The sequence below is a fragment of the Chiloscyllium plagiosum genome, chromosome 5 (genome assembly GCF_004010195.1).
Source record: "Chiloscyllium plagiosum isolate BGI_BamShark_2017 chromosome 5, ASM401019v2, whole genome shotgun sequence".
Lineage (NCBI taxonomy): Eukaryota > Metazoa > Chordata > Chondrichthyes > Orectolobiformes > Hemiscylliidae > Chiloscyllium > Chiloscyllium plagiosum.
Window position 1 is genome coordinate 51,911,175 of NC_057714.1, and position 27,091 is coordinate 51,938,265.

The 27,091-nt window shown below is 40.7% G+C and overlaps 1 protein-coding gene across 4 annotated transcripts in view; it reads left to right on the plus strand.

Annotated features, from left to right (window-relative positions):
• vwc2 (von Willebrand factor C domain containing 2) overlaps positions 1–27,091 on the plus strand; it is a 154,526-nt gene that overhangs the window by 38,691 nt on the left and 88,744 nt on the right. For all 4 annotated transcript variants that reach the window (XM_043690094.1, XM_043690095.1, XM_043690097.1 and 1 more), the window contains one exon: positions 2,187–2,316. In XM_043690094.1, the coding sequence (XP_043546029.1) occupies positions 2,187–2,316 (130 nt within the window). The remainder of the gene's footprint in view (positions 1–2,186; positions 2,317–27,091) is intronic.

A 27,091-nucleotide genomic window follows, 5' to 3' on the forward strand; every position in this document is an offset into this window, starting at 1 on the left:
AATCTTCTTCCTGACCTCTCCGCCCCCACCCCCACTCCTGCCTATCACCCTCACCTTGACCTCCTTCCACCTATCGCATTTCCAACGCCCCTCCCCCAAGTTCCTCCTCCCTACCTTTTATCTTAGCCTGCTGGACACACTTTCCTCATTCCTGAAGAAGGGCTTATGCCCAAAACATCGATTTTCCTGCTCCTTGGATGCTGCCTGAGCTGCTGTGCTTTTCCAGCGACACATTTTCAGTACATGAGTACTATAGTGAGATTAGTGAACTGAAATTTATTTGTGTTGAATTTTTATTCTTAGTTAATGGACCAATGCTGGTGAAACTGTCCAATACTTTTCTCAAATTGAATTCTTCCAGCTAGCAGAGTGAGAATTTGTTTTTTTATCTTGGCCATTTAGGCTTGATATTTGTTATTCCCCTACGGTAAAGGGCACTGTACCAATCTCCAAAAGAAGACAGTATGTTCATGAAGAATTCCAAAAAAGACAACTGCAATTTTAGAGAATCTTCAGAAGGTATGGTGCTGTGATAGTTTTGTTATTAGACCAGTGGTCCCAAGAGCTATGTGCTGAAATTCCGTACTGACAAGTTGTGCAAATGAATTTGATAAATTTGGTATTCCATAGTTTGTTCTAGACCAAGAAAGTTAAAGTATGGGTGGCATGGTAGCTCAGTGGTTCGCACTGCTGCCTCACAGCACCAGGGTCTGAGGTTCAATTCCAGCCTTGGATGACTGTCTGTGTGGAGTTTGCACATTCTCCCCATGTCTGCGTGGGCCCCCTCTGGGTACTCCGGTTTCCTCCCACACTCCAAAGATGTGCAGGTCAGGTGAATTGGCCGTGCTAAATTGCCCATAGTGCTAGGTGCATTAGTCAGGGAGAAATGTGTCTGGGTGGGTTACTCTTCAGAGGGTTGATGAGGACTGATTGGGCCAAAGGGCCTGTTTCCACACTGTAGGGAATCTAATCTAATTGCTGGAACTTGGAAGGACAATGTATCTATACATTTGGATGTAACATTTCATCAGAACTATGCAAGTTGCTAAATTCCAACAGGTTCATCATGGTCTTTAAGTAACACTGGGTCATATTGTATAGTTGATCTATTGTATAATGCCCTCTGAACTAGTCCAACCATCTATTTAGCTATAACAAGAATTGTTGATTGGGAGAAAAGCCTACCACTGCATTCACAGGAAAGCTGAAAATGGGTGATAATCCATATCCTGACAGCAAAGCATAGAATATATTGCTTTTTTTTTCAAAAAACATTTGTCCAAAATAGTGATACCGAAGTTTAGCTGTTCATTTTCATGACTTTGTCCACTATCATCTTCACTTATAGTTTATTGGAATAATTTGACTTGCGTTTAATTATGTAGACCAGCACAGCATTTAAAATTAATATTCCGAATCATGTATACTTACAGCCAATAGTTATTTTGGCCATAGCTGATTTTGCTGGGATTATTCCAAGATTTGTTGTCATGTTTGATATAAAAATATAGACTACCTATATCTCCTAGGAATTGTATAAGCAGATTTCTTTTTTAACTGATCTTAGCCAATGTGTTTGAAAGTAAACACATTCAGCATTTCTGAGACCACCCTTGGATATTTGAGACAGTTACAGTATGTTGAGATGGAATGATCACCTAAATATACTCGGATTCTCACTTGCTTCACTAACCCCTGGGCGATGTGATGTTCAAAGCAGTTTAGAACTTTTTCTCTGATTATATGGGATATGCATGAAACATCTTTCACATTTGGTGTAGATAGTGTCATCATATTTCAGTTGGGAAAGACCTCTGTAGAAAGTCTTTTGAAAATAATGCTCAAATTGTTAATATTTTAAATGCATGATATCAGATTGAGTAACTAGCACTGTGCCTGCCTTGATTTATATTGTAACCAATCTGGAAAAGAATATTGCACAACATGAAATCTACTTTCTTTTTAGCCCTTTACATAATTCCTTGTCATTCAAATCTTGATTGCAATACAAACGAATTGCACAGTGCAGAAATATGACAGTAGGAAGCTTTAATATCAATTTACTCAGTTATGAGCTATAAAATCCTATTCCACGGACCTTCATAAAGTGCTCTCTATGTTCAGTTCTGTAACTCATATAAAGTGAGCTTTGTTTGGCCACGGTTCAAAGGCTGTCTCTGTTTTAGGTTTCACCATGTGAGAAGTGCCGCTGTGAGCCCAATGGAGAAGTGCACTGTTCTGTAGCAGAATGTGCTGAGGTTGAATGTGTGGATCCAGTCTATGAACCTGATCAGTGCTGTCCTATCTGCAAAGATGGTATGTGCTTGCCAAATGTAACCCATTCTGTTTTTATCTTTTCTAAAATGCATGATTGCTAATTTGCACATTAAATAAATGAGGAATATATTTCACCATAGTTATTATGTTTATATATGTATATTATGTATATTGCATATATGTTTGTATATATATCCATTTTGTCATCATGTGATAATATTACTTATTCATTGTAATACAGGCTCTCTCACAACATGTTATTCATATTGTAGGACACCTATATTTTAGATGATTCAATACTTATACCGCAGTGCATAGACTGAATATGTTAGCACGCTAAGTATGATTGTTTTACCAAGTCATTTTATGTAGAAGTTTCACAGAAACTACCTACCAAGCACATATCCACTTCAATAGACAGATGAACATTTGGCTGTCAAGCTAAATTTAGGCTAAATGTATTGAAGGAAGCAAAATACAGCTGTAGAAGAACAAGATTAAATCTGTGCATTACTGATGTTGTGATTTAAAGAATAAAACTAAACTCTCCAGAATTTTGAAATCTGTTTTAAGCACCTTTAATCTGACTCCTTTGATGAGATATATGCAAATCAATTCCTTTTCTCAACAACAAATTGCAAGAATATGGTTGAATTCAATTAAGTTTGTCACGAACCTGGTCCTTTCTCAAAGTTGCTGTGCCCTTGAGTTTTTTTCAGAAAGAGGCTATTTGGCCAGCTCCAACTAGGCTGGGTTTTAAAGGTTTACTGGGGCCATTTTTGTTTACCCCTAACAGATAATTCCTTCAGCCTTAGGCTTTCATGTCTTTAAAAAACTGGTATAATCATAGGGTAGTGGCCAGCTAGCTGTGTAGCTAGCCTTCAATTAGATCAGACTTAGTTCAGCAGCAGGGTCTATGAAGAAAGGCTGCTAGAAGCAAGTCCAGCCTGATAAGCTCTCTCTCTCTGACTTAAAACCTACAAGCCTTTGTTTGATTTTACCTTGTAAGCCAAGGGAGTATTTATGGAGAGTGTTGCAAGTATTTTTGGAACAGCATCATTAAGTCAGGATAATTTGTCAGGTTTTTGGATAGGATAAGTTATCCAGTATTCTATTTTCTGTTCTTTGTATTTCATTCCATAATCTTATAAATAAATTCTCTTTGGTTAAAACCTGGCAGTCGGACCAGCTAATTCACTCCCCGGATATGCACTGCACACTTACCTGAATCAAGTAGCAAAGTTACAGTCTGGGCTACCTGCTTGAAAATGTTTTGAGGGATCAGACCTGGTCCATAACAAGTTGAAGCAAAAGAAGAGCCGTCAGCTATTTTTTAAAAAAAGAAATTGTATTTACTTAACACCTTTCACAATCCACAATGTATTGAAACACTTTATAGCAAATAAAATATTTTCTTTTACAGAATGTGTAGTGATTGGAACAAGGTCAGCAAGGTAGATTGACTGTTCACTCTAGGAGCCAGCTCTAGTGGGGATATTGTCATGTACTATGCACATGTAAATAAAGGATGATTTGGTGATGGGACACCAGCTTTTGTGGAGTTATTTCAGTGGTGACAAAAGAAGAACATGCCCCTGAAGAGATGTGCACACAACAGTTATCTATGAGTTGGAGTCATCATTTCTAGCATCATGCCCATGTTTGGGAAGCTTGACTCATTCAATCTTGCCATTGAGGACTGGGGCTTCAAAACATTCCCTTCAAGAATGAAGAAGGGCTTATGCCTGAAACCTCAACGTCGATTCTCCTTCACCTTTGATGCTGCCTGACCTGCTGCGCTTTTCCAACAACACATTTTTAAGCTCTGATCCCCAGCATCTGCAGTCCTCACTTTTTCCCATCGAAGACTGGGCCCACTATGTGGAACAAATGCATTATTCAGGGCAAATGACACTGGGGCAGACGAAAAACAAGAAGTAATTCCCCTGACAGCTTGTGACCCATAGCTTTTTCAGTTATTAGGATCCTAACTTTCCAAGATGCACAAGATACTAAAACCTTTCAAGAGTTGACAGATTTAGCTAAAGAACATTACGACCCAATGTTTGGTGTTGAATCCGTGAAAATGGCCCTGCCTGGGTAAGAGACATCGTCAATGCGTGGTCAGATCCTGTGACGGACAAAGTTTCGGTAGGAGAGGCAGCCCTGAACAAGCCCGTAGCCCACACGAAAGCTGCCACCTCGCAAACGGAGCAAAATATCCCCAGCTCCTCAGAAAATCCAGCAAAGCTGTCTCCCCCTCCACCTGGCATCAAAGAATCCTCTGAGGACAAGATGGACATGGCAGATGTCTCAGATGCAACACTGTTACTGCTTGAAGAAGATGAGTTTCGGCCAAGATGTTCCAGTACATGCTATCAGCATCTGAGGCAGTTTTGGAGAAACCAGACCTGGGGTGAAAACACCCAAGGAGAAGCTACAGGAAGAAGAACCGGCCTATCTTCCAAGACTTCAAGTGGGAGGGATGTAGTGATTGGAGTGAGGTCAGCCAGGTAGATCACACAGAATATAAGTTCACTGATTGGAGCCATTAACCTGGGCCAATCAGGGAATCCTGTCTGACAGTTATAAACAGGAGTGTTAACAGGAGTGTCAGAGGTTCTGTTCACTCTAGGAATCGACTCTGAGGGTGTTGGGTCAGTGTCACACACTTTGCTTGTATAAATACAGGATGACTTGGTGACAGGATACCCACTTTTGTGGAGTTATTTCAGAATATAGTCACTGTTGCAGTATTCCACAAATCTCTGAATTCTGATTGAAGTAAGCCTTTTCCAGTTGACAGGTTTTCATCCCATTTCTATCTCAGCATGCACATAGTCAATATGATTTACTTATTTTCCCAAGTGGATGCATAGCTAGATTTTGTTATCTGGAAAGGATTTATTAAGTCAGTCTTCAAACAAAGCTTATTTAAAGCTTGTGAGTAGTTTGGCTCCTCCTTTAAAAACGGTTACAATCTGAGATAAGTTATTCCAATCTAGCCTTAGCTAGTATTATATTTTCACTTTGTTCATGTCTCCTAAGGCAAATAATATAGGAAAGCCAAACAGCTAAAGTTCTATTTTAAGATTACCATGCATGGTTCTTGTTAAACTTCAAATGATTTAAATGATGCAAAGATATTTTATATTTTATCCTTTTACAAATTCTACGTATTTTTCCATCAGAACACATTTTTAATATTAATGAAGTTTTATTCTAATCTAATGCTTATTTATTTTGCCACCTAAAAGTATTAAATAGTTTAAAATTTCACCACTGCCTAAACCATAATAATAATACACAAACAATTGATTAGATTAACACTGAGGTTAAATTTGAGATGACCACTTTGGGTGTTATTTTAGGGATGCACTGTACTATTATTGAAATACGTTTAAAAGAAAACATTAATTTTCATAGGTAGACTTTGCTGAAAGGAATGCTTATCACATCTCAAAAATGTATTTGTAAGCACCTACAAGATAATTAAACTGTTTGGTCTGGATTATCACATTTTTCAGCAGTAGTAGAATGGATTAGGACAGGTCAAAGATAAGCAGGTAAGTGAAACAGTTCTATTAGGGAATTCTCTGTTGATTTGCAGATTTGGAGAATTGAAAAACTGGTTTGTTTGTCCTGTTTGTTTTGATACACCTATTCTTTCAATGCGGTGCCTCCACCAAGCCTTTCTGTTAGCAACAGGCAATAATGATGTAAATGGTGGCCAGATTACATTGGCTAGCTAACCTTGTTGACCTGACAGTTAAGTAGCATTAATTGTCTTTTCTTTTCGTGCTCGCTCACATATTTCCAAATTTATTGAATTCAGTTTTCCAAGTTGCTGTAGGGGGAACGTGGACTGACGACTTCCATTTTTTAGTCCAACACAGTAAACACTGATTTAACAAAGTTGACCATACAATCCGCTCCATGTGCTGGCTTTAATGGATTCAGCTTCAAGCCTCTAATTAGAAAGGAACTTGACTGTGGCTAGTCACAGTGCAAGCTAGTGTATAAAAGTATTTCTCCAAATATCCTTTTTCAATTCCTCGCCTCCTTACACATCTACTCAAACTTCCCTTGTGCAGCTTCACAGCTATCTATCCAAAGACAGTCAGCAGATCTTGCTACACTTGGGCTGATTTTATCCAAAAATGCGCTTGAGATCAGAGGATTTCAAGTTCTACATTAGAAAACGCTTTCCTCATTCACTTAACACTAGGAACAATAACATGGCTACAATAAAGGTGACAATAAATCACTGACAACCATGTTCATCACATTTCCATCAAACAGAAGGGTTTAATATTCAACCGCATAGTGTAGTGTTTATTTGTTGTCAGCTTATACCTTGATCTTATTTTCTTACCTAAAGCTGTGAGCCTTATCGGTGTAGATCCCATACCAGCCCTCTCCCAATAGAAAATAGCTCATGCGTCTTGCTAATTGCATTGCAGTCAAAACTCCTCTTTTCCTCAAAGAACAAAGAAAATTACAGCACAGGAATAGGCCCTTTAGTTATCTAAGCCTGCACCAAACCTAATCTTCTGTCTAAGTCTGTCACCTATTTTCCAAGGATCTGTAACCCTCTGCTCCCTGCCCATTCACGTATCTGTGTAGATACATCTTAAATGATGCTATTGTGCCTGCCTCTACCACCTCCACTGACAACGTGTTCCATGCACCCACCACTCTCTGTGTAAAGAATTCCCATGTACATCTCCCTTAAACATTTCCCCCCTCACCTTGAACTTTGGACCCCTAGTAATTGAGTCCCCCATTCTGAGAAAAAGATTCTTGCTATCCACTCTGTCTATACCTCTGATGGTATTGTAGACTTCAGTCAGTACCCCCCTCAACCTGATGAAAATAATCCTAATCTACTCAATCTCTCTTCATCGCTAGCACCCTCCAAACCAGGCAACATCCTCATGAACCTCCTCTGCATCCTTTCCATTGCATCCACATCCTTTTGGTAATGTGGCAACCAGAACTGTGTGCAGTATTCCAAATGTGGCTGAACCAAAACACTGTACAACTGTAATATGACCTGCCAACCCTTGTACTCAATATCCTGTCTGATGAAGGAAAGTATGTCGTATGCCTTCTTGACCACTCCATCAACCTGTGTTGCTACCTTCACGGTACAATGGACCTGAACACACAGATCTCTCTGTACATGAATTTTCCCCAGGGCTTTTCCATTTACCATATAGTTTGCTCTTGAATTAGAGCTTCCAAAATGCTTCACCTTGCATTTGCCCGATTGAACTCCATCTGCCATTTCTCTGCCCAACTCTCCAACCCATCTGTATTCTGCTGCATTCTTTGACAATCCCCTTCACTATCTACTACTCCACCAATCTTAGTGTCATTCACTAACTTGCTAATTAGACCAGCTATTCCTTCCTCCAGATCATTTATCTATATCACAAACAACAGTGGTCTCAGCACAGATCCCTGGGAACACCACTGAAACTCCCTTCCACTACTATCTCCTGTTGCCCAGCAAGTTCTCTATCCATCTTGCTACTACACCCTGGACCCCATGTGACTTCACTTTCTCCATCAGTCTACTATGGGAAACCTTATCAAACACCTTACTGAAGTCCATGTATATGACATCTACAACCCTTCCCTCATCAATCAACTTTGTCACTTCTTCAAAGAATTCTATTAAGTTGGTAAGGCATGTCCTTCCCTGCTCAAAACATGCTGCCTATCACTGTTAAGCCCATTTTCTTCCAATGTAAATATGTCCTATCCCTCAGTATCTTCTCCAGCAGCTTCCCTATCACTGACATCATTATATGTTCACCTGAGTTCACTTTCCAGCACAGATCACTGAACAATAATGGAATTTAATCTGAGGACAACTATAACATGTCTGATATTGCATTAGTTATGATCAGCTAACTTAATGCAATCTAGAGATGGAACTGCAGAGATGGGGTCAGAGAATGGGAGTAATGGTCTGCATAGTTCATTTTTACAGTTTAATGCTTTGAATGGGATGAGGTGTTGATCAGAAGATTAAGTCTTTTAAGAATCTCATGGACTCCAGACATGTTAGCATCTGTCCGAGCTATCCTGGCACTGGTCTAATTTCTGGCTCTCCTCATGAATTAAGAAATGGCACATTATCAAAATCAAGTACTAAATACCAGTGTCTTTGAAATACTATTGTTGTTTGTTCACTGTTGGCGTGGTCACAGAGTCATACAGCACAATAACAGACCCTACGGTCTAACCTTCCATGTCGAACATAATCCCACACTAAACAAGTCCCATCTGCCTCTTCTGGCCCATATCCCTCCAAGCCTTTCCTATTCATGTACTTATCCAAATATCTTTTAAATGTTGAAATTGTACATGTTCAAATTTATGATTATGCTGTGTAACCCGACAAGGAAATTATGAAGTTTTGCTCTCATGGAGGTGGAATTGTATAAAGAGTTTTGCAACTCCATGTCCCAATGTAATATAGCAGGCACCACAGGGTAGCATTTTCTACTTTTCAAAAATGCCACTAATTATTTATGTTTAGTGAAACTTTTGGTTACAATTAATGTAATTTGCAACCTGTGCATTTTCAAAAACTTTCAAAACTTAGTGTCTTTTACCTCCATCTATCCAGACAGTGCAAAATATTCAACAGAAATAAGCATACAATTACCTACAAATCATTCTGTTATAAGTGCAATTCGTCAATGCAAATTTGCTATAATGCAATTTATGAATTGGAGACACTGTTTTGACAGTGCAAACTTTTGAAACGCGTGTTAGCTGTAACACAATTACAGCGGCAACACTTCAAGTGGTATTTCTAAAGCGCGATTTTTCTATAGCATGGGATTGCACAAAAATGCAACCATCGTATTATAGAAGAACTGACTGTACTTATTCATTCATCCAGATGCAGGTACAGTGGAAAGAGGTGAATGCTACAAATGAGCACTGCACGTTACAGAATTGCAAATTGCAAATTTCTTGCAATACACAAATGATTTTCTGAATAGTAAAACATATTAGAAATTGAATCTAATTTCTATTGCTTAATATTCTGTAAAGAATACATTTTCTTGTCTTCAGAGTACAGCCCCTACTTTACCACCTAAAAAACCTTGGCCCAGATCTTCCCTGAACATTCCCTGAAAAATGTCCTGCAAGCCTCCTTGGACATTCTGGTACATTAACTACTATGTGGAAGTTTTGTTTTATGCATTCATGGGATGACTGTCCTCAGTAGCCCTTGGGAATTTCAGGATTTTAGTCCAGCAACAGTGAAGGAATGGTGATGTATTCCAAGTCAGCATGGTAAGTGGCTTGGAGGAGAACTTGCCCTTGTCCTTCAAATGGTACTGTTCATTGGTTTGCAAGGTGCTGTTTTAGAATCCTTGGTGAAACTTTGTAGTGCAGCTGTTGATATTACAATCTGTTGCTAGTGAGTGTTGGTAGTGGAGCAAGTGAATGATTTTGAATGCAGTGTCAATTAAGTGGACTGCTTTGTCCTGAAGTCCAATCATTAAGGCAAGTGGGAGTATTCAATTTAAACTCCTGATTTATGCCTTGTTGATGGTGGACACTTTGGAAAGTCAGGAGATGCGTTACTTGCCACAGAATTCCTAACCTCTGATCTGCTCTTGTAGCCACTATTTACGTGACTTGTCTAGTTCAGTTTACAGTAAATTGTTGGGACGTTGATACTGGGGGATTCAGTGATAGCAATGCTGTCAATCTCAAGGGCAATGCTTAATTTTCTGTTTGAGATGACCATTGCCTGGCATGAAAGCTACTTGCCACTTGTCAGCCCAAGACTGAATATCCAGATCATTGGCGAACATTCCCTCTTCTGACCTTATGATGGAGGCAAGGTCATTGATGAAGCAGCTGAAAATGGTTGGCCCTAGGGCATTATCCTGAGGAACTCCTGCAGAGATGTCCTGAAGCTGACATGACAGACCTCCAACAACCACATACAATAAAATCTCCTGGTTTCTGAATATTGGTTGAATAATGGCAGAGGCATTGAACAGGTATTTTATATCGGTCTTCACAGTGGAGGACACTAATAACATGCCAGTAATTGACAAAGTGATGAAGGTAGGTGAGGATCTGGAAACAATTATTATTACAGAAGAGTTAGTGTTGGGCAAGATAATGGGAAGTCTCCTGGCAATGATAGAATGCATCGCAGGGTAGTAAAATAGATGGCCGGAGAATTAGCATTGGTGGTAATTTTCCAAACTTCACTTGTTTCTGGGGCAGTCCCAGCAGATTGAAAAACAGCAAATGTGATGCCACTGTTTAAAAAGAGAGGTAGACAAATGATGGGGAATTATTGACCAGTGAGCTTAACCACTGTAGTGGGGAAGATGCTTGAGTCTATTATCAAGGAAAAAAATAGCAAAGCATCTCAATAGAAATTGTCCCACAGCATGGGTTCATGAAGGGCAAATCACGCTTAACAAATTGTTTGGAATTCTATGAAGACATTATGAGCAAGGTGGACAATGGGGACCCTGTAGATGTGGTGCACCTAGATTTCCAAAAGGCCTTCAATAAAGTGCTGCACATGATGCTGCCGCATAAGAAAAGGTGAAATATTAGCACAGATAGAGGATTGGTTAACGAACAAGAAGCAAAGAGTGGGTATAAGTGAGTGCTATTCTGGCTGGTAATCAGTGAAGTGCCTCAGGGACCAGTGTTGGGATGGCATTTATTCACAATTTATATAGATGATTTGGAGTTGGGGACCACATGTAGTGCGTCAAAGTTTGCAGGTGACACTAAGATGAGTGGCAGAGCAAAATTTACTGATGACTGAAACTTTGTAGAGGAACGTAGATACTTTGTGTGAGTAGGTAAAGGTCTGGCAGATGGAATACAATTTTAATAAATGTGAAATCATCCATTTTGGGTAGAAGTAACAGTAAAAAGGATTATTACTTGAATGGTAAAATGTTGCAGCATGCTGCTATACAGAGGGACCTGGGTGTTCTTGTGCATGAATCACAGAAGGTTGGTCTGCAGGTACAAGTGATTAGGAAGGCAAATGGAATTTTGTCCTTCATTACTAAAGGGATTGAGCTTAAAAGCAGGGAGGTTATGTTGCAGCTGTACAGGGTGCTGGTACCTGGAGTACTGCATGGAGTTTTGGTCTCCTTACTTGAGAAAGGATGTACTGGCACTGGAGGGGGTGCAGAGGAGGCTCACTAGGTTGATTCCAGAATTGAGGGGGTTGGCTTATGAGGAGATACTGAGTTATCTGGGATTATATTCATTGTAATTTAGAAGAATGAGGGGGGATCTTATAGAAACATATAAAGTTACGAAGGGAATAGATAAGATAGAAGTAGAGAGGATGTTTCCACTGACAGGTGAAACTACGACAAGAGGGCATAGCCTCAAGATTAGAGGGAGCAGATTTAGGACAGAATTGAAAAGGAATGTCTTCACCCAGAGGGTTGTACATCTATGGAATTCCTTGCCCAGTGAAGTAGTTGATACTTCACTTTTTAAACATTTTTAAAACTAAGATAGATTTTTTTTAACAATAAAGGAATTAAGGGATACGGTGAAAGGCCCTGAAAAGATCAGCCACGATCTTATTGAATGGCGGAGCAGGCTCGAAGGGCCAGACCGCCTACTCCTGCTACTAGTTATTTTGTTCCTATGCTCTTATATTCAGACTGGACAAACACTGAAAGATACAGGCCATAACCTCTCACAAGTCCCAACCCAGTTAAAGTTTAAACTTCAGATAGGCAATTACCCAGTTTCTGGATCTATCTGAAAAAGTCTCCAACTCTACTTTAGGGTCAGAGACCCTCAGAGGGTTCCAACTCATTAACCTAGATAGTTACTCAAGAAACTTTAAAATCTGTTATAGCTCCTGGGTAACTTTAAACTTGATATTCATGACTCAGCACTGACCCCTGACATGCCCCCTTACACCATTAAGTGTCTAGCCAACCAAACCTGTCATTCCTCCAAGCGCCACCACCAAGCCCCCACTGATGTTCACCTTGATTTGACACCTCCCTCATACCCTCAGGTCCAATTAACCTGACCAAATACCTCCCTTAATCTGACATGACAGCTTTTCCAAATCATCCGACTAGCACTCCCCCTTACCCCAGTTAAACCCAATGTCTCTGACCTGGAAGCTTCCCACTCCTCTGGATCTAAACTGATAACAATGAACTCAATCTGAGATCCAACCTGACCTACCAAATCCCTCGCTGACAAGCCACCTTACCCACTCAATCATCTGCCATCTTACCTTCACAACTACATGCCACTCAACCCACTTACATATCACTCTACCTAGCCCACCCATATGGCACCCTATACACTCTCACCCACTTGGCACCCTAACTCCTCCACTCACTTAACATCCACACTTACTTTTTTTCTGTAGCATTTCAATGAGGCTTTGGGTTTGACTACTATTTAAACTTTGTTTACTTACTGAAAATGACAGCAAATACTGTAAAAAGAAGGTAGGAGGACTAACCTGGCCTCCCTTCCTTGATGGTACAAGACTGAGCTGGATCGAAGCAATGTTTCACTTTTCTGAAGTCTCAGTATTGGAAGTCAGGCCCAGAAATTCAGGCTGCTGACATAGGCTGAGAAAGTCGATGCAAGAGCAACAACCTACACTCAGAAAATTTGGGCTTGTAGATCATTACTTTTCGTGCTCCTACAAATGATAAGCTCTATGTTGAAAGACACAAAGAGATGCAAAGCAATGTGCCAATATTTTGTTTGTCTCGTACTAAACTGTTCCTGCGTTTCTGCCAGACTGTGAACCATGATTCACCCTTCCCTAGCGATTGGATGGGACAGGAAGCCCTAGTATTTTTCAGTTAGGAACTTTCTATTGTTCATTTTCCAAGAACAAAACAATAACTATCACTTAATTGTGCAATCAGGAAGTTTTTAATCAGTCACCCTCCATTTGAAACAATTACATGAAGGAAACCATGAATTATTTAGTTGGACTATTTGAGTTCAGAATACAAATTATGTAATTGAAAAAAATTGACCAGCTTTTACCTTGAACAGCTGTTAATATTGCCGTAAATTGCCATACGATTTTGTAACATTGACTGTTATTGTACAATGCATTGCAGTAATCATTAATCTCTTTTTAAAATAATTCAGTTCTAATAAAGGGTATTCAGAAATTGTGAATATGTCAAACTAAAACCGTGCACTCTTGAAATTCAGTCTGTTAAGATTTATATCCATGTTATTAATTTTTCAGAATTTCATGTGAAGTTCTTTCCTGCTCCTATCAGGTACACATTTTGAATCAAGAAATAAAGAGTGCCTTTTCATAGATGTAGACTTACACAACCTAGTGCTCTTATCATAAGTTATTTCATGCTATACTGACTGCACTATTCAGGATGAAGCAGTGTTTCAGATGTACATTTTTTTCTTACAAGACAAAGATAAATTGATGACAATAAGATTTTAAAGAATGAAAATGAAAAAAAATTGAAGCAGATTCCTAGAATATTTTGAAATCGTTTCAAAGATGTCTAGATAAGCATCTGAGAATGATGGACAGAAAAAGACATAATATACCCATCTGGACTTATCTCCAGGGAGAGCTGAAAAAAGCAGAAGGTGAAAAAAGACAAGTAATGGAAAATAAATCTGATGGTATCATACTTATTTGATCATTTTTGCATTTCGTTATGAAATTAGGATATTGACATAGCTTTAATCACGATGTTACTTTTCATTCCATCAACCATCGCTTTGGGCTGAATTTCCCCATATTGTGCCAAGTGACAGTTTCAGGAGTTTTATGAAGAGTTTTCCTCCCTAGACTGTGGCGTCTTTTCAACACAATGCTCTGCTGCCCACCTCATTAACTGCGCCCATTCTCCAGGGTGTCCCCTATATTGACTTGTGTACTCACAGAGGCAGGAGTGCTCTTTGCTGCTGAGACCTTCTTGCATTCATACTCAGATACCATTTTTAAACCCCAGCTGCACACCAATTTAATTGCTGCAAGCCAGGAACTGCCATTCCAATCGTGTTTTTCAACTGCATCTGAAAGGAGATGGCTGAGAAAAGGAGGCTGGCACCTCGGTGTGGTAATAAGGACTTAGAAGTCTGAGGTTGATGAGGTATTGGACAGGAGAACCATCCTCTTTCCTCTGAACTACCAGTGGAGGCCATGACACCAGATTCTGTCAGTGTAAACAGAGATAGGCTCCTGGGTCAGTCAATTTCCACAGTCAGAAGAAATGTGCAGCAATGCTGTGAGAAGGTGAGTGACCTTTTCCATTCCATAAGGTATTGCCATCATCTTCTTTGTGCTACCTCGGACTCATTTTAATTCTGCCATTAGAATAAATCAGAACCATAACCAATATTTTCGGTTTACTGTTCTCATCACTCAATACAACATCTTCCCTCAATCACTCTCACTCACCTCTTTCTCTACACCACTAAGTCTTCTTGAACTCTGCTTCCTCCTCACTTCACTCCAGACACTTCACCACCTTTCCTGCTCCTGCACCACCACTAAGAACTCTTCCAGCTACTTTCATTGAACTCTTGCAGGAGAAAATATCTGGTAATAAGTCAGAGAGGGCAAAGATAGGTGACAGAGATGGAAATGTGTTGCTGGAAAAGCGCAGCAGGTCAGGCAGCATCTAGGGACCTATCACATTTCCGACGCCCCTCCCCCAAGTCCCTCCTCCCTATCTTTTATCTTAGCCTGCTGGACCAAGTTTCCTCATTCCTGAAGAAGGGCTAATGCCCGAAACGTCGATTCTCCTGTTCCCTAGATGCTGCCTGACCTGCTGCGCTTTTCCAGCAACACATTTCCATCTCTGATCTCCAGCATCTGCAGACCTCACTTTCTCCTCAAAGATAGGTGACAGGTTGGCAGACATTTCTCTCCTCGCCCACTATAAGGCACAAATGCTTGAAGTTGAAGAAGAGGATCTTTGAAGAAGTCACAGATCTGTGACTTGATTAGATCTGGATGCATAATCTGGTGAACACATTCCTGGCATGTCTTCGGAGCTGGTCAAAGGAGAACCACCCCAAGTCGCTGGCAACCAGAGGACAGCCACAAGACCAGGTACCTACTGATCCCAGGGAGAAGATGACCCCATGCTGTTGGCCATGAATACATTTGTGCAGATGTACAGATGGTTATGAGAACAATAGGGATGTTTCTGCAAGACACTCAATACACTGGATCAAAGATTTGAGGAGTCCACCAGCATTATCAATACAATGTTGACTGGAGTATGTATGTATTTGGCTGTCTCCATAGATAGATCGACAGCTCTCATAGAAATCCAGTCAGATGAAGAGGCATTGTTTGTCTCTGAGTAGCTGTAGATTTCAGACACCCTTCAGTCTTTCTTTCCATTCATGACTTCAACAAAGAATGCACTGATTGCCAGGTTAATGGGAATGCCCTGTGATACATCCTTGCATCACTCATATTTCACTCTTATGACCATTTTGTATGTGTAACTACATGATCGTTCATGACTGCCCTCCTGGACTGATGTCCACTTAAGCATTATATGCAGAATTAACAGAATGTATGAGATTGAAGACACTGAAAGCTGACCAATGACACGAAGGTGAAAAAGATCTGTGGCAGGATGTCGCTCAAACTGAGAATGGCTATAGCAGAGCTCTAGACACAGCTCTCAGATACGTGGTCAAAGCCTCGTAAGCTAACTTTCCTTATCATCATACAATGTTAGAACCCTATCAGAATGAGTGCATCTCTCATCCTAATTAGAACAGACAATGTTGTCATTCTTGAATGTGGGAGCAGCGGATCTTGTAAAAGTCTTCAAAGAGTTAATCATAGTAAGTTTTATTGCAAAACAAGAAATTGCATTTGCATTTGCAATAAACAGAGGCTGTTTTACTTTGCGACAACAATTTATTTTATTCAATAATGGGATGCAGGCATCGCTGGCTGGGTCAGCATTTATTATCCATTCCTAGTTGCCCTTGAGAAGGTTTAGTGATTTACCATCCTGAACTGCTGCAGTCTATGAACTGGGGGAAGACCTCCAATTCCAATAGAGAGGGAGATCCCAGAATTTTAACCTAGCAACAATCAGTCAATGGTGTCTACACCCAAATCAAATCTCTTGGAGGTGGATATCATTTAAGTTCTGTCTGCCTTGTGTCCGTTACTACATTGAGGAGAAAGTGAGGTCTGCAGATGCTGGAGATCAGAGCTGAAAATGTGTTGCTGGAACAGCGCAGCAGGTCAGGCAGCATTGAGGGAACAGGAGAATCGACGTTTCGGGCATAAGCCTGAAGAAGGGCTTATGCCCGAAATGTCGATTCTCCTGTTCCCTGGATGCTGCCTGACCTGCTGCGCTGTTCCAGCAACACATTTTCAGCTCCGTTACTACATTGCTCCATCATAGTGAAAGTGATGTTTCTTATTTCAGGAGCCTTATCTTCCCCTTATGAAGATTGCTGCCTCTCTCCCATCTCTTCAATATCCACGACAACCCCTGTTTCCATGTTCCAGCTGCATATAACACAACATACCTGGACTATGTCACAATCTGTCACTAGTGCATTACAAGAATGTTCTAAATTACTCCAAGCATTGAACCTCATCTTGAGAAGCCCACTTGTCTGTTCCACAATTGCCCTGGTTGAAGAATGAGCTGCATTGTATCTATATTCTGCCTCTGTCAGGGGCAACCTTAGTGAATTCATCAGCCATGATTACAACAGTCAGAGTAGTCATTCAGCAGCCATTCTTGTAAGGCATTCAGCCCTTTTAATGAGGCAGGACGTGTATTTTTAATTTAATTATGAAATGTTGGTATGTTGGCTAGGCCAGCATTTAACATCCAGAGGAGGGTTAAGAATCAATCGTATTATTGTGAAGTCTGTAGTCAAATGTAGAGCAGACTGAGTAAGGATGGCAGATTTCCTTCCCTGAATGACATTAATAAACCAGATGGGTTTTTACAATAGTCAATACTGGTTACATGGTTACCATTCGGTCAGCTTTTTAATTCCAGATTTTTAATGAATTCAAATTTCACCATCTGCCATAATAGGACTTGAACCCACAACCTGAGAATTATCAAGAATATAGGCATCATGGTAGCTTCAGGGATACCTGACATAGACTGTAATATAGGTTAGTAATGACCTCAGAGGAAATGGACATTAATCAAGTGTAAATGAATTCAGCTGCATTTTAATATGGTACTTGCAACTGGAAGAAGCCAATAATATGGAAGCCCGAGCTTTAGTCCTAACCTTTCCCAGGGAAATGAGATGAAGCAGTGTGGACTTGCACAAACTGTATTTGTAGCATCCTTGATACATATGTGGATTGAGAATTGAGAAATTCTGCATGGATTGCTGGTAGATCCTTGGAATGACTCAATTCCATAACAGGAATAAAGGCAGAGAGCCTGAAGCGGAAATTGCGGTCTCTAACCCTTCCCACGTGGTTAAAGATGCCGCATCTGCAGTCATTGTTTTTACCTCAATTCCATAACAATTAAGTGCTGTTATCACCTTGATGGTCAGCGGTTTGGAGTGGTCACCCATTCCTTCTATGTTCAAGTCCTGTTCCAGGAAATGAGACCATTTTGCTGTGTTGTCCTAGGACCTTCTCAGTCTGTGCCTGTTGTGCACTTCAGTCACACGGAGGAAGTGACAGTGAGGACAGTATACTCTCATCTCCCGATATTCTTCTGCATCCTGGTGGACCTCTGTTGTGACTTCTCCACGTGGAGATTGCTTGGCAATTTCTGGAAGTTACTTTGGGTCCTCGGTTTGTTAACACCTTTTGGATCTCCTCAATTGATCTGTGTGGTCTTTGAATGACTGTGATGGCAGTGATAACACTTGCTGTCACTGGATCCATTTGGGAAGGGTTCAGTGTCTCTACATGGGACTATCAGAATCTGAACACTTTCTCAGTATGTCATTCCTAAGCAGTTATATCAAATATAAGTGAGGCTTTAACATAACCTGCGATACAGTAGGGTGTGAAGGCTTCCAACAGTCAGTCGCCTGAGGCGGGAATTGAACCCGGGTCTCTGGCGCTGCGAGGCAGCAGTGCTAACCACTGTGCCACCGTGCCACCCACGTGGAGATTGCTTGGCAATTTCTGGAAGTTACTTTGGGTCCTCGGTTTGTTAACACCTTTTGGATATCCTCAATTGATCTGTGTGGTCTTTGAATGACTGCGATGGCAGTGATAACACTTGCTGTCACTGGATCCATTTGGGAAGGGTTCAGTGTCTCTACGTGGGACTATCAGAATCTGAACACTTTCTCAGTATGTCATTCCTAAGCAGTTATATCAAACATAAGTGAGGCTTTAACATAAGCTGCGATACAGTAGGGTGTGAAGGCTTCCAGAGGGAGGGTCATTAAATGCTTCTACATGGAGCAATGAATTTTTGAATATTATGTGAATGTATGCAGCGCAAACCATGTAATACAAATACATTGTAACTGTTGTATGAGTACTACCGCCTTGCTCCCTCTTTCCCAATAATCACACTCAAAATGTAACATTGAATATATAGATCCGTTTTCTTACATATTCACAATGCCCTATGAGAGGAAAGTAGCTTTGTATGTTTGTGCAGCTATGAGTTCCTTGCAATGAACAAATGCAGTTAACACTGCCATGATTTCCTGTGCTTCACAGATATTACTGGGATTAATTTGTCATGATCAATGACATATTCATGATTGTGTTTGCAGATTTGTAATTTATCTTATTGGCCAATGCATGAGTTGCACATACAGAGTAGTTTAAATGCAGATATGCGTCATTGCTGAAGATTTCAATGACCAGTTAACATAATTGCCCCTAGAGGCTCTCATATCATCCACAAGTGCACCCTCACCAGCAGACAAATCAAAACAATCTTACTCCTCACCTTGAGTGTGCTGGCAGCCATTTTTCATCCATATTGTACAGATTTGGTGAAAGATGGAATAATATTCAGGTCGTGGCTTGAGAGTGAGTTCCAGGTTCTGCTCCACAGCCTTTGCAGCATCCAGTGTCTCCAACTGTTTCTTCATAACTTGGAGTGAATAAAATTTGCTGAAGACTGATATCTGTGATGCTGGGAACCACTGAAGGAGGCTGAGATGGATCATCCATTCAGCACTACTGACTGAAGGTCGCTGTGAGTATTTCAGCGTTATCCTTTGCATCGATATGCTTGGCTCTGACATCATTGACGATGGGGATATTTGTGGAGCCACCTCCTCCAGTGAGCTGTTTAAGTCCAACAACACTCATGACTGGATATGGCAGGACTGCAGGGCTCAGATCTGGTCCATTGATTGTCGGATCTTTTAGCTCTGGCTACCTCTTACTGCTTATGCTGTTTGGTGCACGAGTAGGCCTATTTTGTACCTTCACCAGGTTGACACTTCATTTTTAGATATGCCTGGTGCTGCTCCTGGCATGCCCTCCTGCATTCTCCATTGAACCAGGGTTGATCCCCTGGCTTAATGGTAATGGTTGATTGGGGGATATGCCAGGCCATGAGGTTGCAGATTGTCTTGGAATATGATTCTGCTGATGTTGATGGCCCTCAACTCCTCATGGATGCCCAGTCTTAAGTTGCCTGATATGCTCAAAGTCTGTCCTGTTTAGCAAGGTGACAGTGCCGCACAACACAATGTAAGATATTATCAATGCGAAGATGTGATATTGTTTCCACAAGGACTGTGCAGTTGTCACTCTTGTCTATATTGTCATGGACAAAAGCATCTGCAGCCGGCAGATTAGTAAGGATAAGGTCAGGTCTTTCTGTTGGTTCCCTCACCACCTGCTGCACACCCAGTGTAGCAGTTATATCCTTTAGGACCTGATCAGCTCAATCAGTAGTACTGCTGCAGAGCTCATCTTAGTGATGGATGTTGAAATCCCTGATGCAGAGTACATTCTGCACCCTTTCACATCCTCACTGCTTCTTCAAAGTGGCTAAAATTGACAAGTCCTAATTCTTCAGCTGAGGAAGAGTTGACAGAGATTACACGGCACTCATGAGGTTTCCTTTCTCATTTTTGACTGGATGCCATGAGCCTTCTTGGATATTGGAATCAATGATGTGGAGTCCTAGGGCAGTTCCCTCCTGATCACTATGCCGCTACCTTTGCTGGTTCTGTCCTTTAGTGAAGGTGGTGTCTGGGACATTGTCTGTAGGGCGTGATTGTATGAGTATGACAATATCAGGCTATTGCTTGACTACTCTGTGAGACAGGTCTCCCAATCACAATACTAGCCCCAGCTATTAGTGCAGAGGACTTTGCAGAACCAACAGGACTGTTATTGTCATTGTCATATTCAGTGAGCAGGTCCTTCCAGTTTCATTCTTTTTTGAGATCTTGTCACGATTGTTACAGCTGAGTGGCTTTCCAAACCATTTCTGATGACTGATAAAAATCAACCACATTGCTGTGGGTATGGAGTCACATTAGGAAAGATTAGGAAAGGATGGCAAATTTCCTTGACCAAAGGACATTAGTGAACCAGATTTTTTTTCCTGACAATTGACAGTGGTTTCATGGTCATCATTAGACTCAATTCCAGGCTTTTATTCAGTTTCACATGTACCACCAGCAAATGGTTGGATTCGGAGCCAGGTACCCAGAATATTACCTGGGTTTCTGGATTAATAGTCTAGCGATAATATCACTCCTCAAAAGATTAGACAGATTACATTTTTTATAAAATATATATTAAAAGTAAACATTTATGACATTAACAAAAGGTTGAACTGACTGGAACTTGAGAAAAATCCAATAACTTCCTCAGCTATGGACTCTTGAAGTCCTTTTAAAGTGTAATCAGTGTTGTGATTTTGAACATAGAACATTCCATGGACGGCAGTAAGTTTGTTGTTCTCTGCTTTGATTTTGACTGAGGGTTAAACGTTGGCCAAGATACAATGAGGTCTAGCATTTTATTCTTTGCAAAAAAACCCTAGTATCCTTTGCATCCCTTTGAGAATGGCAGAGTTTAATGTTAGTCTTAACCAGCATCTTCAGGAAGTGTTTGGAAATGTGCTGGAGGCAGGTTCAATTAAGGCATTCAAGAGGCCATTGGATGATTATTTGAATGGAAATGGTATCAGAAACTTAGAGAAAAGGCAGGAGTTTGACACTAGGTAATAGAACCGGTGCAAGGTGACAGGCTTGCTTCTACACCTTAACAATTCTGTGATTCAGTATCACACCGCAGTGTTATTTTAAATGTTCTACATTAATATCTGGGCAATGCTTGAACACATAACCTTCCGTAATTCAGAGACAAGAGTCATTTTGTAGTTGCAATCCAAGGTCAAGAATAGCTTTCTGAACTCTCCTCTTCATCAGTAGTGGTATGAACAATATTTGAGGGGCACGTACTTCAGTGTTCTTATGTGTGGTGAATCAGCAGAAGTTCAGAATAACAAAAAAACTTGTAATAATGAGTTTATCGCTACTCCCATATGTGATTGCCTTCTAGATCAAAATAAAGGCCTAAAATATTTGCATTTAGAGCCAAGAATTTCCTCTTCAAACAAGGATTTGATTGCAATTCACAACCCCGCTCTTTGCTCTCATGAAAACGGGAGTATGATTGGCATCGTTAGTCTTCCACTTGGCGGAAAAGATATAATTGTCATCTTGATTAATTTTGTATGTTTATCTGAAAGTAGAATGCCATGTTTCTAGAGAAGAGATTAGGAGCAATATTTTCTTTCAGAGAGTTTGCTGTCTGTGGAATTCTCCTCCCCAGAGGCCAGTAGAGGCAGGATTGTTCAATAATTTTAAAGCTAATGGAAATAGACTCTTGTTTGACAAGGTAGTCAAAAGGTATAAGGAGTAGACAAGAATGTAGAGTTAAGTCCACAATTAAATCAGCCATTATGTTATCAAATGCAGAACAGGCTCAAGGGACTGACTGATTTTCTCCTCCTATTTCATCTGTTCCATTTCACTGACTGCCTCACCTTCACTTCTACTCTTATTACGCCATTTACCACAAAATTGATGTCTGCTTGGCAAACAAGAGACAATAATGGAGATCACTAGACAATACACAAACATTTGAAAAAAAGTTGACAGTGCTTAATATTTACAGTAAAGTGGTCACATAAACCAGAGATTTAAACATATAAGTGATTTTCCTTGCGCAAGTTCTACTCCTTTATTTTCATTTAGTGCTTTGCGGTGGTATCCATATAATTTCACAAGGCTGGAGGCAGGCTACACTGTCCTGTGCTTTGGTTATTCAGATGTTCATGGCATACAATCTCTGAGTCTTCTGAGGGTCCCACCAGAAAAAGTCCCACAAGCAGCTGCACAGAGATACATTAAGTTATCAGGCAACCGATGAGGTCATCAGCTCTGACTGGGGGAGGGAGACAAAGCAGGAGGTATAGGTAAACTGTAGAGTCCATTGTTCATGGCATCCCTTCTCAATCTTCTTCTTCACAGCCCACTCACATTTCCTTTCTAGACAAAAGCTGAAGAGCCCTCAAGGAACTTCAAACTGTCCATGACAAAGTAGTACACTTGATCAGCATCAAAATGAGTACTTTAAACTGTTACTCATTCCACCCAATGCATAATAATAGCAATGTGTACTATTTACAAGAGGCACTGTAGTAACCTACCATGACCCTTTCAATAGTACCTTGTGAAATTTGCCTTTGAGAAGTACAATGGCAATAAATGCAACAGAACACCACCATCCACATGTTCCTCTCCATATCCTGACAACAAGAAAATTTTGGTAACTGCCAATATTATACTATGGCAGAAAACACAGCAAGGGTTGCCTTACAATTCATTGATGCCTCCCTGGAGGTACTCCCTTGGTTGTACTTGCTCAGAGGGAAGTCCTCTTCTTTCAGGGTGACAGGAAATTGCAATAGCAAGCTGTGGGATAAGAGAGGAAGTGAGATGTTGTGGGATGGTCCATGGCTGCACTGCCAAAAAAAGGGTCAAATATGTTCTCTGGCAAGGTAATTGAGTGCATCATAAGAATAAATTAATGGAAGGGATGCCCATCCAGACAGTGGCACTGGCTGTCAGCTGCAAGTTAGCCCCTCCATGGAAGACACCAGTCAATCAGAGTTGGCTTCTGCACAGTCACTACAGGAAGGTTGTTAGCAGGAGCATTCCTGTGGCATCATGATGGACAATTTGACTATCAACATAGTTATGGTATGTGTCTTAAAGTGAGTAACAATGTCTTGCAAGGTGGAGAATTCCAAATGCATGAGAAAGATCAGGAATTGAAGGCAATGTTCCATACTTGGTGATTTTCACACCAATACATGAAGGGTTTTTGGTGATGGAAAGCAGATAATGCAATTACTGATGGTGAAACATGTGTGGAACCCTGAGAAAGTGAGTGGGCTAACTTTATTTGACCCTCATGAGAAAGCAAAGCATAGTGTTCATTGCTGACATGGAGCTCCAAGTTGTTAGCCCTTCCTAATGTTTACCGGTTGTAAGTTGAACTTGTTGGAGTGCTACCTAGCCTCTCATTACTCTTCTTACTCTTGCTGGTCATGAGCAAGAGCAGCTAACTACAGGATGTGGAACAGTCCTCCACACTGAGCAAGCAGAGGCCTCAAAAGACACACTGTCATATCATTCTCCCTGCACCAAGGCAGATATTCTCAAATCAGTGGAAAGCAAGATGGGGGTCACAATCTAATGAGTACAGCACTAGCATGCACAAGCAGCTGATGGGAGCAGTGATCATTGTGGCTTCTCACATATGGAAAACTGTGGAAAGGCCCTACATTGGCTGAAACTGATGATGTGACAGATGCCAGAGCTGCAGTTTGAAGTAAGTGAATATCTGGTGGAGAGTTTCTAAAGGATCTGTGTGCCAACAGTTAGACAATGGACAAATCCATCCAGGCCATAAGTAAAGCAGCACTCTGGCATGTGCACACAAGACATCCTCCACTGACAGCTAAATCCTAATGGAAAGCCAGCTCCGGAACATCAGCCAATGGATGCTTGTGATGTGCATGGACTGCAAGCCATCACCCCCTGCACGACTGGTAGAGCAATGGCTGAGTAAGAGGAGGATAATACCCTTGGAGACTCATGACTTAGTGTTCTGCCATGAGCCTTATTCTGTAGCCTTATTCGGACTGCCTACATCCCTATCCCTCACAAATGCTCCTCCCAGTAAAGGTTCCACCCCCTACTGAATTTGACTCACAGCAAATTGTTGCACTCATTTTTCAGGGCCTCCCTTCCCATTCCCCCTAAACTGTACGAACAAGTAGCAAGTCAAGGAAGATACAGTGTTTCCACACTGTAAGTAATCTAATCTAATCTAATCTAAACTAGAATGCATTGGCTATAATATGACAAACTTTGGCTTGCTTCCAGATTAATATTATCTCAATTTATTCTCCGTTGCCCTCTCTAGCAAGCCTTGTAATCTGTCACAAGGTTTGTTGACTGCAGCTGACCTACTATTGAACTACTGCCTTCTTTAGCTATTAATGATTTTAAACTCTGTACTTCTTGTGCATTGTTGAAAATTGAAAAAAAAGACTTGGTAAAATTCCCATTAATTTTTGGTTTAATAGGTTTAATTATCTTCCTGTTGTCTTCAAACTCCGCTCCTTCCACGTGGCCCTCTCTGGAATTATTCCCTAGTGGCAATTGCATGTCGAGCTTCCCTGCCAACACAATTTATGACCATTTTCTTGACCCTCTGCCTCCCAGCCAGTCTGCACTGCACTGACGCCGACACGATTCTGGCCTTCGCTGTGACAACAGTTGAATTATGAAAACATTACAGCTTCTCATCTGCGGTACTGATTGACATAGCAGGAGATCTAAAAATTGGAGAATAGAGTCTGAAGGCATAATATTGCATTTTAATTATAACACTAAATTACTCCAGTTCTGAATCCTGCAATCATTCTTGTGCTGTGGTAATATTCAAGCTGTGGGTTGATTCAGTGTAAAGAATACTTCGCCAAGTTCAGTGATTAAGGCTGACTGTTGTAGATACTATAATTGATTCACAGATGCATCATTGCCTACAAAGTTCAGACAATTTATGCAATTCATCATATTGCTAAATTTAATGTACTAAGCTAGGCTTTCATTGGAGGATAAAAATGGGTGGCATTTGATTACACATGACAGTTGAAATTGCTATCACTAAAATGGAGGATCATGGAGCAATTGATCAATGTGCCAATCTGTGTTGACTTGAAGCCTGAGCCAAATTTAGCACCAAGCCTCATGTAAAGTATAATGGCAAGCTGTGAGCACCAGGCAGACATCACAATATCGCTTAGCTTTCAGGGAGGGGTCTACCACTGCAACAAGGTACATGGGTATATCACAATGTGGGGGGCAGAAGGAATGCCAATGGGGCCCAGCCCAGCCAGGTTGCACAGTGTTTTTGTGAAGACCAGATGAGAATTGTTCCTCATTATGACTTCACAAAAATATAAACTTGAAATTTTCTGGCCACTTTCTCACAGCAACTAAGGTAGGCATTTGCTTGTGAATTTTGCTTCATGATCTTATAAACAACATAGAAACTAAATTTGCAAAGTTTGCAAAATGATATGTGTGGTAAGCCTGAATTTACAGAACCATTTGAATATACTATCAAGAAGGTCTTGGATACTTGCGGTGCCCTTCTCCCTTTCAAATATAATGGAATATTAGGATGACTCGGGAGAAACCGAAAAAGAACAGTTGAATGTTTGGGGACTAAATGTGTTTTGAGATTGAGACATTTAACGTACTTAGTATCAGTGTAGAGGTTTATTGAAATAATTATTGGGACTAAAAATTGATGAATTTCTGACCTAATGGCTTACCTCTCCAGCATTTAAAAAGAGATAGCTTCAGGGATAATAGTTGTTTTGTATTTGATGTTCCAGAATTCCATCGATTCTAGAATGGTTTTTGTGGTTTGAAAGAAAGAAAATATAAGGCCACTTTATTTCAGTGAGGGAGATGTAACAGAACCTCCAGCAGGTCAATGGTGAGGCTGGGCAGCTCACTGGGAAACAAGCATCAATAAGGGAAGGTGAGCTCCTTGGAAAAAATAATCAGACTGACAAAGGATTTCCCAATGTGATGTCAACCACAGGTTTCATTCTATGCAAATATTGTAAACACTTCCTTGTTTAATCTTAATTTCCCTTCATGTTTGTAATGACCTAATGCCAGTAGAATAAAGAAGCCCTGCACCATGATCTTTTCACAGTCCATGTTTTCAAAACTCGCGTTATATTCCTAATATAGTCAGCATGATTCCACAGCATAGGCATCAAGTTATGGCACCTGAGATCCAAAGGTGCTTGGCCGAGATGGAGTGGAATGTGGAGGCAATGAGACTGACATAACTGTGAGAGAGATTCAAGCTGCTATGGGATCATTGGAGCTAGAGTTGAAACTAGAATTCAGACATTTAGGTCAAACAGAGGCAGAGACTCCCTGTGATGCTACAGAGGAAGGAAGTGGTTTTCCTGGTGTAATATTCTACTTGTTGATAATGAGGGAGCCGGTCAGATTTGGGAAAAGATTGGAAACACTTGATGATCCAGAGATTAAAGACTAGATAGATGATACATGGCTGGTAATGGTATCAATGTGCCTCAGCCTGAGTAAGCAGGCAATATTCCTGGTGGAATATCTGCCTGGGAAAGCCTGACAGAAAATCTTGAAAACAGGCAGGAAATGTTCAAAAGGTCCACAGCAGATGTTTGGGGTTGTAACAAGGGATTCCAGGGAGGAC